Source organism: Oncorhynchus tshawytscha, linkage group LG09 (assembly GCF_018296145.1).
Source record: "Oncorhynchus tshawytscha isolate Ot180627B linkage group LG09, Otsh_v2.0, whole genome shotgun sequence".
NCBI classification, from domain to species: Eukaryota; Metazoa; Chordata; class Actinopteri; order Salmoniformes; family Salmonidae; genus Oncorhynchus; species Oncorhynchus tshawytscha.
In genome coordinates this window covers 26,301,292-26,312,773 of record NC_056437.1, presented here as the reverse complement: position 1 = coordinate 26,312,773, position 11,482 = coordinate 26,301,292, and the positions used below count along the sequence as shown (strand labels likewise).

The window sequence follows — 11,482 nt, the reverse complement described above, 5'->3', positions numbered from 1 at the left end:
TTGATAACAATGTTGTGCCCTTTATTCTTTAATTTGTCTGCTTAACTGCCTTGAGTGCCCCTCTTCATTCTTGAATAATTCAAAATCCTTTTACCAATTAATGTTTATTTAATACATTCTTGAAATTAATTATTTTAATAATGGAGGTAGACTTGTATCTAGAAATATACTTAACAAAAATATAAATTCAATAATTTCAAAGATTTTACTGAGTTACAGTTCATATAACGAAATCAGTCAATTGAAATTCATTGGTCCCTAATCTATGGATTTCACATGAATGGGAAGGGATGCAGCCATTGGTGGACCTTGGAGGGCATAGGCCCACCCACTGGGGAGCCAGGCACAGCCAATCAGAAGGAGTGTTTCCCCATAAGGGCTTTATTACAGACACACATACTCCTCAGAAATACCCCCCATGTGGTCTGCGGTTGTGAGGCTGTTTGTATGTATTGCCAAATTCTCTAAATAGACGTTGGAGGGGGCTTATGGTAGAGAAATTAACATTAAATTCTCTAGCAACAGCTCTTGTTGACATTCCTTCAGTCAGCATGCCAATTGCACGCTCCCTTAACTTGAGATCTGTGGCATTGTGTTGTGTGGCAAAACTGCACATCTTAAAGTGGCAATTTATTGTCCCCCAGCACAAGGTGCACCTATGTAATGCTGTTTAATCAGCTTCTTGATATGCCACACCTATCAAGGTCGATGGATTATCTTGGCAAATGAGAAATGCTCACTAACAGGGATGTAAACAAATTTGTGCACAACATTTGAGAGAAATATACGCATATGGAACATTTCTGGGATTTCTTTTTTCAGCTCATGAAACATGGGACCAACACTACATGTTGCGTTTAAATTTTGTTCAGTGAATATATATTTGGGGAATGTATGTCCATGTTCTCTGTTACTGTGTTTTTCTTTTTAGGTGAAAAAAGTTATTTATTTAATAGGAAATGCCTTGACTGTGGATCCAAACTGTGTTCATGAAAGTCTAAAGCCATCATAAGATAAAGTCTCAAAATATTGGAACTTTAAAGACTCACTGACTAAAAAATGTATAAAAAAGAGGTCTCAAATGCTGCTGTCTCTTTAAATATTCCTGCTGTAATTCCTGGAGCATGCATTTGGCTATGAAAAAGACATAAAGCTTGTGGGTCTTCAACACAAAAAAATCACATGGCAAAACTTCCCCAGACCTTGAATTATAGACCAGCATCATCTTGGATGTTACACCTGCAGAGAGCCGGAGGCTCAGAGGGCTCAATATGGATTTGTCTGGGTAGAGGAGCAACACCATGTTTCTCAGCCTAGATTCACAGACTCTTCACTGAGTTATATGCCTCTAAACATTTCTTCATCCATTTGTATTTTATTTTATACATAGAGCTGTAAGCAGAGAATGCTTTCATTAGTCCTGTGGATGGTATGGGTCTCCTCGGTCTGCTTTCTACAATGCAGGTAAGATACATAATTGTCTTGCCTTTTGGCTTAGTAAGTACTTATTGTTTTATTATAGCCTGTGGTTGTTTGAGTAAAACTAAAAGGAGACTAAGAAAAATGAAAATGTTTCAATGTGCATTTGTGTAAACTGAAGAAATAGAGATCTACTTTTGAAGTGAGAAGTTGTTCCATGGGGAATGTACAATGTTTTCCCAATTATATGAAAATCACAGAAATAAAATCATTTTTTTCACCTTGAAAGGTTCATATGTTCTACAAGATATATTTTTTAAATGTGCCTAAAAATAATACATGTATAATAGATATTAAATTGATTTTGATGAGCTAATCATGTTGATCATCATACATTGCATTTTGTAAAATAATTACCAATAACTGTAGGATATTTATTTGGACTATATACTAAAAGGTGTAGTTATTCCTCCAAACTTTGCAGACTTTTACCCTGTATTAAATATTTATTCATAAACAACTCTACATTTAGCTTAACAAATTTATACGATTCTGCTGTTAGTCTAATGCATTGGGACTAGACCGTAGAAGTCCTACACTTAAAGTAGGATCATCTATGAAAGAAAACCGCTGATAGAGGGAGCAAGGTGATTTGGGATGTTGGGAAAGCCACAGTGGAGAGATGATTTTGTCCAGGGATTAGATATACGCAGTCTACATAAAGGAGAAAGCTACATGACCTGTGTGTTTACTAAAATCAATATAAATGATCAAAACCAACTCAAATACCATCTCTTAATTGTAAAACATTAATATTCCAATTTTATTACAAAAAATAGTCACTACTTTACTGCTTGTGGCCGATTACAAAGAAATAGTAATTACAAAAAACATATATCGTCCCTACCATTCTTATTCCCACCTTATATTTTCAAAGAAATATGTTTTTGCAGCATATCACTTGTTGAGCAGAGTATGTAACTCTTCACCTTTTTATGAATCAAATTCTTTCTATCACATCCATTTATTATGACTGTCTGAAACTGTAGTTGCCCATCAGTTCCAGATAATACTACTCCTGACATTCCTCTCACAGTTTGCTCCTCTTCCTCCCCTCTGGCAGGCCTGGGTCCTGTAAGGAGATGAAGCTACCTAGCAGGGTAGGGAAGGCCCCTTCCCCATCTGACTTTCTGGATAAACTCATGGGAAGGACATCTGGGTATGACGCCCGCATTAGACCCAACTTCAAAGGTATAATGCAGTACATTGTAGATTATAAAACAATACATATACAGTTATACACATTATGATACAGTACAGTAAAGCCTAAACAGGTGGCTGTAGTACAGTAGCTTGAAATAATATATTTAAGATACAATTGGATATAAATCTGAAAGATTTCCACTTTCATATTATAATTATTTATTTTGAAACTTAAAGCCGGAATTACTCAGAGCATTTGTTTTTGGTTAGAAAATTGTCATTTTGCGTTTATGTTAACCCACAGACCCTGGGCTCTATTAAATCCGCGTCGCAGAAGTTCAACCTTACAGTGTGATTGAAATGTAAAGGCAATATTCCCGCTTTAGCGGAGACTGCATTCACAGTATATGCTGCATGTCAGCTCAATCGGAAATTACCTTAAAATGTTATCTCGGGATCAGAATGAATAGTGCCCCTAGTTCAGTCTGTTTCTCCACAGCCAGCGAAGCCAGCAGATTCCCTCTGACATAGTTCCTCTTTATTTCTCAAGGGTCAAATCTCATCATATATATTTTATACTTGCTGCACATCACTGAAATATGCCAGTGAATGCAATGCAAAGTAACTCCATGCTGATTGTCTATAAATACACACATTTAATTAAAGTAGAATCAATAAATTATACCCTCTTAGGAAATGAGATTATGAACTATTTATGATGTCAGTAGTTGTGAGATGCAATGTACTAATGGGAGCATATTGGAAACGACAACCATTTTATCCTGTCTGTTTGTGATTACTCAATCTAATACAAGACAGCTTGCCACATTATAAACTGTGTAAACACATCCACCGCTGTGCAGTCAATCATCTCTAAAATGAAAGGCCACCACCTTATCCCTACTCAAAACCTGCTCATCAAGCCTGCTTATGTTTCTCATCACCCTGATCAACAAGTCCCTGCTGACCGGAGAGGTACAGTACCACCAATCTTCAAAACAGCTGCAGTCACCCCGTTACTGAAGAAACCCAACCTTGACCAGCACATCCTATCCAACTACAGGCCCATCTCCAACCTCCCCTTCCTATCAAAAGTACTGGAGAACGTGGTTGCAAACCAACTTCAATCTCATCTGTCATCTAATCAGTTGTAAAAGTTTTTCCAATCTGACTTTTGGCCCTTGCACAGCACCGGAACAGCTCTGATTAAAGTTACCAATGACCTGCTGATGGCTGCTGATTCTGGATCTCCTAGCATCCTCCTCCTCTTAGATCTCAGTGCTGCTTTTGACTCTGTACACCACATCATCCTCCTGTGGCATCTCAGAGAACACACTGCTGTCTCTGGAACAGCTCTGAACTGGTTCTCCTCTGACCTCTTCCAATAGGTTATACCATCACTCTCCCAGACAGATGCATAGAAATTCATCCACGCCGCCTTCTCTCAGAATGACTACGGCAATGCGCTGTTTGGGGGCTTCCTAGCCAAATCACTACAGAGGATCCAACTAATCCAGAACAGTGCTGCCAGGGTCTTGACCAGGACCAAGAAGTCAGACCATATCACCCCGATCCTGGTCCAACTCCACTGACTACCGGTCGACTACAGGATTGACTTCAAAATGGTCATGCTTGTATTTAAAGCCCAGCGACCTCATCTCAATCAGCTAGCCACCTTGCACTCTCTGCTCCAGCCACTCCCTACTGCTTCAAGTCCTCGACACGTCTCCGAACTATGGGGGACCGACCCTTCTGGTTCCTTGCCCCTCGCCTATTGAATGCTCTCCCTGGCCATCTGAGAGTTGCACCATCACTCTGAACTTTTAAAACGGGCCTTAAAACCCACTTCTACAGACTGAATTTTTGATAGTCCTAGTCCCAATCTAAAATGTATTTAGCACCAATCACACTATTGCTGTTTTATCTGCCTTGATTCTAAATGCATGTTGTTTTTATTGTGTATATATACAGTATCAAAAATAAATCTAATCAAAAGCTTTATACAAATGTATTATTATTATACTGAACAAAAATATAAACGCAACAATTTCAACAATTTTATAGTTAAAATTCATAAGGAATTCAGTCAATTGAAATTAATTAATTAGCCCCTAATTGATGGATTTCACATGACTGGGCAGGGGCACAGCCATAGGTGGGCCTGTGAGGGCATAGGCCCATTCACTTGGGAGCCAGGCCCACCCACTGGGGAGCCAGGCCCAGCCAATCAGAATTAGTTTTTCCCCCACAAAAGGGCTTTATTAACGACAGAAATACTCCTCAGTTTCATCAGCTGTCCGAGTGGCTGGTCTCAGATGATCCTGCAGGTGAACAAGCTGGATGTAGAGGTCCTGGGCTGGCGTGGTTACACGTGGTCTGCAGTTGTGAGGCCAGTTGAACGTACTGCCAAATTCTCTAAAATGACATTGGATGCAGCTTATGGTAGAGAAATGAACATTCAATTATCTGGCAACAACTCTGGTGGACATTCCAACAGTCAGCATGCCAATTGCACGATTCCTTAACTTGAGATCTGTGGCATTGGGTTGTGTGACAAAACTGAACATTTTAGATATTTTTTATTTCACCTTAATTTAACCAGGTAAGCAAGTTGAGAACAAGTTCTCATTTTCATTGTTGCGAAATAGGAAGCCGATTCTAGATTTAATTTAGGATTGGAGATGTTTAATATGAGTCTGGAAGGAGAGTTTACAGTCTAGCCAGACACCTAGTTATTTGTAGTTGTCCACATATTCTAAGTCAGAACCGTCCAGAGTAGTGACGCTAGTTGGGCGGGCGGGTGTGGGCAGCGAACGGTTGAAAAGCATGCATTTGGTTTTTACTAGCGTTTAAGAGCAGTTGGAGGCCACTGAAGGAGTATTGTATGGCATTGAAGCTTGTTTGGAGGTTAGTTAACACAGTGTCCAAAGAAGGGCTAGATGTATACAGAATGGTGTCGTCTGTATAGAGGTGGATCAGGGAATCACCCGCAAGAGCAACATTGTTGATATATACAGAGAAAAGAGTCGGCCCAAGAATTTAACCCTGTGGTACCCCCATAGAGAATGCCAGAGGTACTGACAACAGGCCCTCCGATTTGACACACTTAACGCTGTCTGAAAAATAGTTGGTGAACCAGGCGAGGCAGTCATTTGAGAAACCAAGGCTGTTGAGTCTGCCGATAAGAATACGGTGATTGACAGAGTCGAAAGCTGGTCGATGAAGACTGCTGCACAGTACTGTCTTTTATCGATCGCGGTTATGATTTCTTTTAGTACCTTGAGAGCGTGGCTGAGGTGCACCCATGACCAGCTCGAAAACCGGATTGCACAGCGGAGAAGGTACAGTGGGATTTGAAATGGTCAGTGATCTGTTTATTAATTTTGCTTTCGAAGACTTTAGAAAGGCAGGGCAGGATGGATATAGGCCTATAACAGTTTTGGTATAGAGTGTCACCTCCTTTGAAGAGGGGGATGACCGCGGCAGCTTTCCAATCTTTAGGGATCTCGGACGATACGAAAGAGATTTTGAACAGATTGGTAATGGGGGTTGCAACAATGGCGGAGGATAATTTTAGAAAGAGAGGGTCCAGATTGTCTAGCCCAGCTGATTTGTACGGGTCCAGGTTTTGCAGCTCTTTCAGAACATCTGCTATCTGGATTTGGGTGAAGAAGAAGCTGGGGAGGCTTGGACGAGTTGCTGGGGATGGGGGTGGAGCTGTTGGCCGAGGTTGTGGTAGCCAGGAGGAAAGCATGGCCAGACGTAGGGAAATGCTTATTGAAATTATCGATTATCGTGGATTTATTGGTGTTGACAGTGTTACCTGGCCTCAGTGCAGTGGGCAGCTGGGAGGAGGTGCTCTTATTCTCCATGGAGTTTTTGGAGTTAGAGCTACAGGATGCAAATTTCTGTTTGAAAAAGCTAGCCTTTGCTTTCCTCACTGACTGCGTGTATTGGTTCCTGACTTCCCTGAAAAGTTGCATATCGCGGGGACTATTCGATGCTAGTGCAGTTTGCCACAGGTGGCCTTTTATTATCCCCAGGTTCTTGATATGCCACACCTGTCATGTGGATGGGTTATCTTGGCAAATGAGAAATGCTCACTAACAGGGATGTAAACAAATTTGTGCACAACATTTGAGAAAAATTGCCTTTTTGTGCCTAAGAAAAAAACTTTATTTCAGCTCATGAAACATGGGGCCAACACTTTACATGTTGCGTTTATATTTTTGTTCAGTATATACAGTAAAATAGTTCTTATTCCATTGTGGGCTGGAATACAATATTATCCCATCATTAAATAGACCTGACAATGTTTTCAGATCCGTTTTTATTTGCCACAGATGCTCTGCCACAGATATTTTCCTTGAAATATGAATGAATGATGAATGAACATGTACTGTATGAGTAATGCATTTTACAGTACAGGTTAAAGCAATGAAAAAATTGTCCGTTTCAGAAAATAGTATAGTGAAACACATGAAATTATAATCCAGTATAGATGAGTAGCTGTGTCTCATGGACTATTTTTCAGGTCCTCCTGTGAATGTCACCATCAACCTGTTCATCAACAGCTTTGGGTCCATCACAGAAACCACTATGGTGAGGGCTTTTTATTCTCATCCACCTTTCCTCCAAACAGCGGCTGTTCGCTCACTTTAATAGACTGTCTCTTTTCTACTATAACTACCATAGGACTATCGGCTTAATGTGTTTCTACGGCAACAATGGAATGACCCACGACTGGCCTATAAGGAGTACCCTGATGACTCTCTGGACCTGGATCCTTCCATGTTGGACTCCATCTGGAAACCTGACCTTTTCTTTGCCAATGAAAAAGGGGCAAACTTTCACGAAGTCACCACAGACAACAAACTGCTGCGGATATTCCAAAATGGGAATGTCCTCTACAGTATCAGGTGACCGGTGTCTCTAAAACAGTAGTGTCTCCTCATAATTATATATAAGAGTACAATTGTGTTATTTATAACATGTGATCAGTAACAATAATTATCAACGCTCAATTTGAGGCCACAAGTAATATTAGTGTACAAAGCTCCCCATACCTGTCTTCTATTCACCCTCTCACTATGTGCTTCTGGTTCTGTGAGTCAGGTTAACTCTGATCCTGTCCTGCCCTATGGATCTGATGAACTTCCCTATGGACATTCAGACATGCTCTATGCAGCTGGAAAGCTGTGAGTTTTCTATTACCTCTTTTTTATCCATTCTTTGCACTCGGCTAGTTTCACTTCCTGGTGCCTCTTTTTCCCCATTCTCTACACTTGACTAGACAGGCTTTTGATGTTGACAACTTTATAAATAAACTTGCCTCTCCCTCTGTAGCAGGCTAGATCATGAATAAAAGAAACCCGTGTTCTCCCTTCTCCTCTGTGCTCTAGTTGGCTACACCATGAATGACCTGTGTTTCCAGTGGCTGAATATTGGCCCTGTGCAGGTGGCTGATGACCTGATGCTTCCTCAGTTTGTGTTGAAGGAGGAGAAAGACTTGGGCTACTGCACCAAACACTACAACACAGGTAGATTCTGGGCTCTCAATGGAATGTTATTGCCACAGTTTGCTTCATGACAATGTCTTCATCTCTAACCATCTGGCATCTGCTGGCAGGTAAATTCGCCTGCATCGAGGTAAAGTTCCACCTGGAGAGACAGATGGGTTACTACCTGATCCAGATGTACATCCCCAGCCTGCTAACCGTCATCCTCTCCTGGGTCTCCTTCTGGATCAACATGGATGCGGCCCCAGCTAGAGTGGGCCTTGGTATCACCACAGTGCTCACCATGACAACACAAAGCTCTGGGTCCAGGGCATCCTTGCCTAAGGTAAGAGAGGAAATGTTTGATATTTTATTTTGCTCAGGTGTTCTAGCTGGACAAGCTACATACATTCAATCAAAATTGATTTCAAAAGATTATTTAATTCAGAAAATGCCAGTTACCAGTTTTATACTTAATAACTAACCATCACAGGTTATTTCAGATGTTTACCTGCATGTTGAAGTTCTAACACGTATTCATCTGTTTGTAGGTGTCTTATGTGAAGGCCATTGATATCTGGATGGCTGTGTGTCTTCTTTTTGTGTTTGCTGCACTGCTGGAGTATGCAGCAGTAAACTTTGTCTCACGACAGCACAAAGAGTTCTTCAGACTGAGGAAAAAGATCAAAGAACAACAGCGGCAGAGAACTGTGAGTACGAGACCCTGTGCAGCCCACTCCCTCAGGCTGCTGTCACCTGCTATTCCCTCTATGCCCTGTTATGCAGCAGCAACACAGTTCAGCTGGCTGTTGTATCATGCTGGGAGATCCACAGATCTGTTCTAAATTCAAGTCATTTTCTTCCTTCTTCTAGCCATTATTGCTCTACTCAACAGCTTGGCTTTCCGTTTCACTTTGGACCTCAACATAAACAAGTAACCCAAAAGAGTGATCAAAAAAATAATTATCTGGAATTATTGAACTGACTTGTGGTAGTAGTTTATCTGTAGCTCCACAGTTAGCCTTCCACTATATTATGAAAATTCCCAATACTTTTCCCTGACACCTCCATCTAGATCAGTTCCAGGGACCAGATAGTCTACTGTTTTACCTAAGTCTCATCTTATTTTGAAACCTTTACACATTCAGTTGGTATTTCTCAGACTCTGTTAACATACTTGAATGTCATCAGTAATGTGTCACTGCATGTTGTTTAGATTGAATCACAGTATTCTCGTATGCCTGCTAAACCTCCATGTTGCTCTGGCTCTATCAGCAGGGAAGTGGAACTGGTGAGAGCAGCAAAGTGAAAGGTAACAACGTGCCAGGCAACAACACCTGCCAGGGGACCTTGTCTGGCCCTCAGCAGTGCAGTGTCTGTGCCAGGGTAAAAACTCCTACTTTTCTCACATTGACTGGAGTCTAGTTTAATGGGGATAGTCCACTGTTTGTTCACTTAGAAAAACAAAATGGTAGATCTCACAGTGATACGGTTGTCATCGCTATCTGTTTAATCTCTCTAATGTGAAATGTATTCATCACAAAATCCAAGTCCTTTTTTACTTTGCCACACTTGAATAATTATAATACTGTATGTGGCAAGAAATGTGGAGAAAATGTTTCAGGTTGAGGGTGACAGACATATTTGACCCTTTTCCTTTTGTCCTTTCCTAGGAGCAGGAACTGACAGAGCAGAGTCAGGCCTATTTTCTCCATAGTTATGGAGCAGCAGAAGATGCACCACCAGAGATGGACGCCCCAATCTTTCAGGCCTTACCTCCTGGGTTTCCACTGTATGACATCCGCAGGCGGTTTGTAGATCGGGCAAAAAGGATTGACACTATATCCAGGGCTGTGTTCCCTCTGAGTTTCCTTTGCTTCAATGTTTTCTATTGGCTCACGTACAAAGTGCTACGGAATGAAGCCATTCGAGCTACTCTGTGACAAACCAACATCTGTGGACTGAATTATAGTACTAGAATCTAGTCTTCCACAGAACACTTTGAGACAGTGTTGGAGATCCATCAGCTGTGCCAATGGATAAATAACTGACTGCATGTCCAGTTCCATTCATTTTTTTATGAAAGTAAGCAAACTTGATGTCTCTTCGAAGTGTCATCCTTAAGTTTTTTTTACAATTCCAATGGAACGCACTAATGGCATATAAGCCTTCTTGCACTATGGATACTTTCAATGTCACCCCCATGGAGGGCACAAGTCCAGATATTGAAGCAGGACTGCATGGAAAAATATATATTTTTTTGTATTTCAGAATTGTATTTATTTTGTACTCTTGTGGATTGCCACATTACCGTATTGGCAAATCATAAACCCCTACAAATATATTGATTTAAACATATGGTACACTTTATGTAATTGTACATTATTGGTACAGAAGTGAATGCTGGACATATTGAATTGTCTAGTTAGACAATGTCCTTGATTATCATACTGTGTCAAGTATTGACTTTGTCATCCTCAATTAAACCAAAAAGCCAAATTAATGACTAGTGTGAAAATGAATCACTGCTGTTGTCACTGTCTCAGTGATGCTCCTAAACTTGTGTCCATTCTGAAAGAAAACATACATAAGAGGGGGAACGGAAGTTCAGGATACAGCGTACACCTTTAGGAGTATTAAATCCACAGCTAATCCATTTGAAACACTGAATAATACATAGGGATTATCTAGTTTGTTTTCTGAGGAGTATTTAACAACTAGAACCTACATTCTGCTCACATTTGATAGTCAATTAGGGGGGGAAGGCATCATCCAAACTTCACTACAGATCAAATAAAATTGTATTGGTCACATACACATGGTTAGCAGATGTTAATGCGAGTGTAGTGAAACAACTACTACCTTTTACACACAAGTGTAAAGGAATGAATAAGAATATGTACATATAAATATATGGATGAGCGATGGCCGAACGGCATAGGCAAGCTTCAGTAGATGGTATAGAGTACAGTATATACATATGAGATGAGTAATGTAGGGTATGTAACCATTATATAAAGTGGCATTGCTTAAAGTAACTAGTGATACATTTATTACATTCAATTTTTAATTATTAAAGTGGCTAGAGATTTGAGTCAGTATGTTGTCTGATGGCCTTGAGATAGAAGCTGTTTTTGTCTCCCGGTCCCTGCTTTGATGCACCTGTACTGACCTCACCTTCTGGATGATAGTGGGGTGAACAGGCAGTGGCTCGGGTGTTTGTTGTCCTTGATGATCTTTTTTGCCTTCCTGTGACATCGGGTGGTGTAAGTGTCCTGAAGGACAGGTAGTTTGCCCCCGGTGTTGCGTTGTGCAGACCTCACGACCCTCTGGAGAGCCTTGCGGTTGTGGGCGGAGAAGTT

At 40.8% G+C, this 11,482-nt stretch overlaps 1 protein-coding gene across 1 annotated transcript; it reads left to right on the top strand.

Moving 5' to 3' along the window:
* Positions 1 to 749: 749 nt before the first annotated feature.
* glra4b (glycine receptor, alpha 4b) lies at positions 750 to 10,623 on the top strand. Its single transcript, XM_024431379.2, has 10 exons — positions 750 to 1,464; positions 2,543 to 2,670; positions 7,157 to 7,224; positions 7,318 to 7,541; positions 7,738 to 7,820; positions 8,025 to 8,162; positions 8,252 to 8,466; positions 8,672 to 8,830; positions 9,396 to 9,506; positions 9,794 to 10,623. The coding sequence occupies exons 1-10, from the start codon at positions 1,406 to 1,408 to the stop codon at positions 10,061 to 10,063; spliced, it is 1,455 nt and encodes a 484-aa protein (XP_024287147.1). The 5' UTR covers positions 750 to 1,405; the 3' UTR covers positions 10,064 to 10,623.
* The last annotated feature ends 859 nt before the right edge of the window (positions 10,624 to 11,482 follow it).

Bases quoted from the DNA above. Each gene is read 5' to 3' on its own strand.
- glra4b (XM_024431379.2), top strand. From the start codon at position 1,406: ATGCTTTCATTAGTCCTGTGGATGGTATGGGTCTCCTCGGTCTGCTTT. The intron at 1,465-2,542 runs GTAAGATACATA...CCCCTCTGGCAG, and splicing joins GTCTGCTTTCTACAATGCAG to GCCTGGGTCCTGTAAGGAGA. The intron at 7,542-7,737 runs GTGACCGGTGTC...TCTGTGAGTCAG, and splicing joins AATGTCCTCTACAGTATCAG to GTTAACTCTGATCCTGTCCT.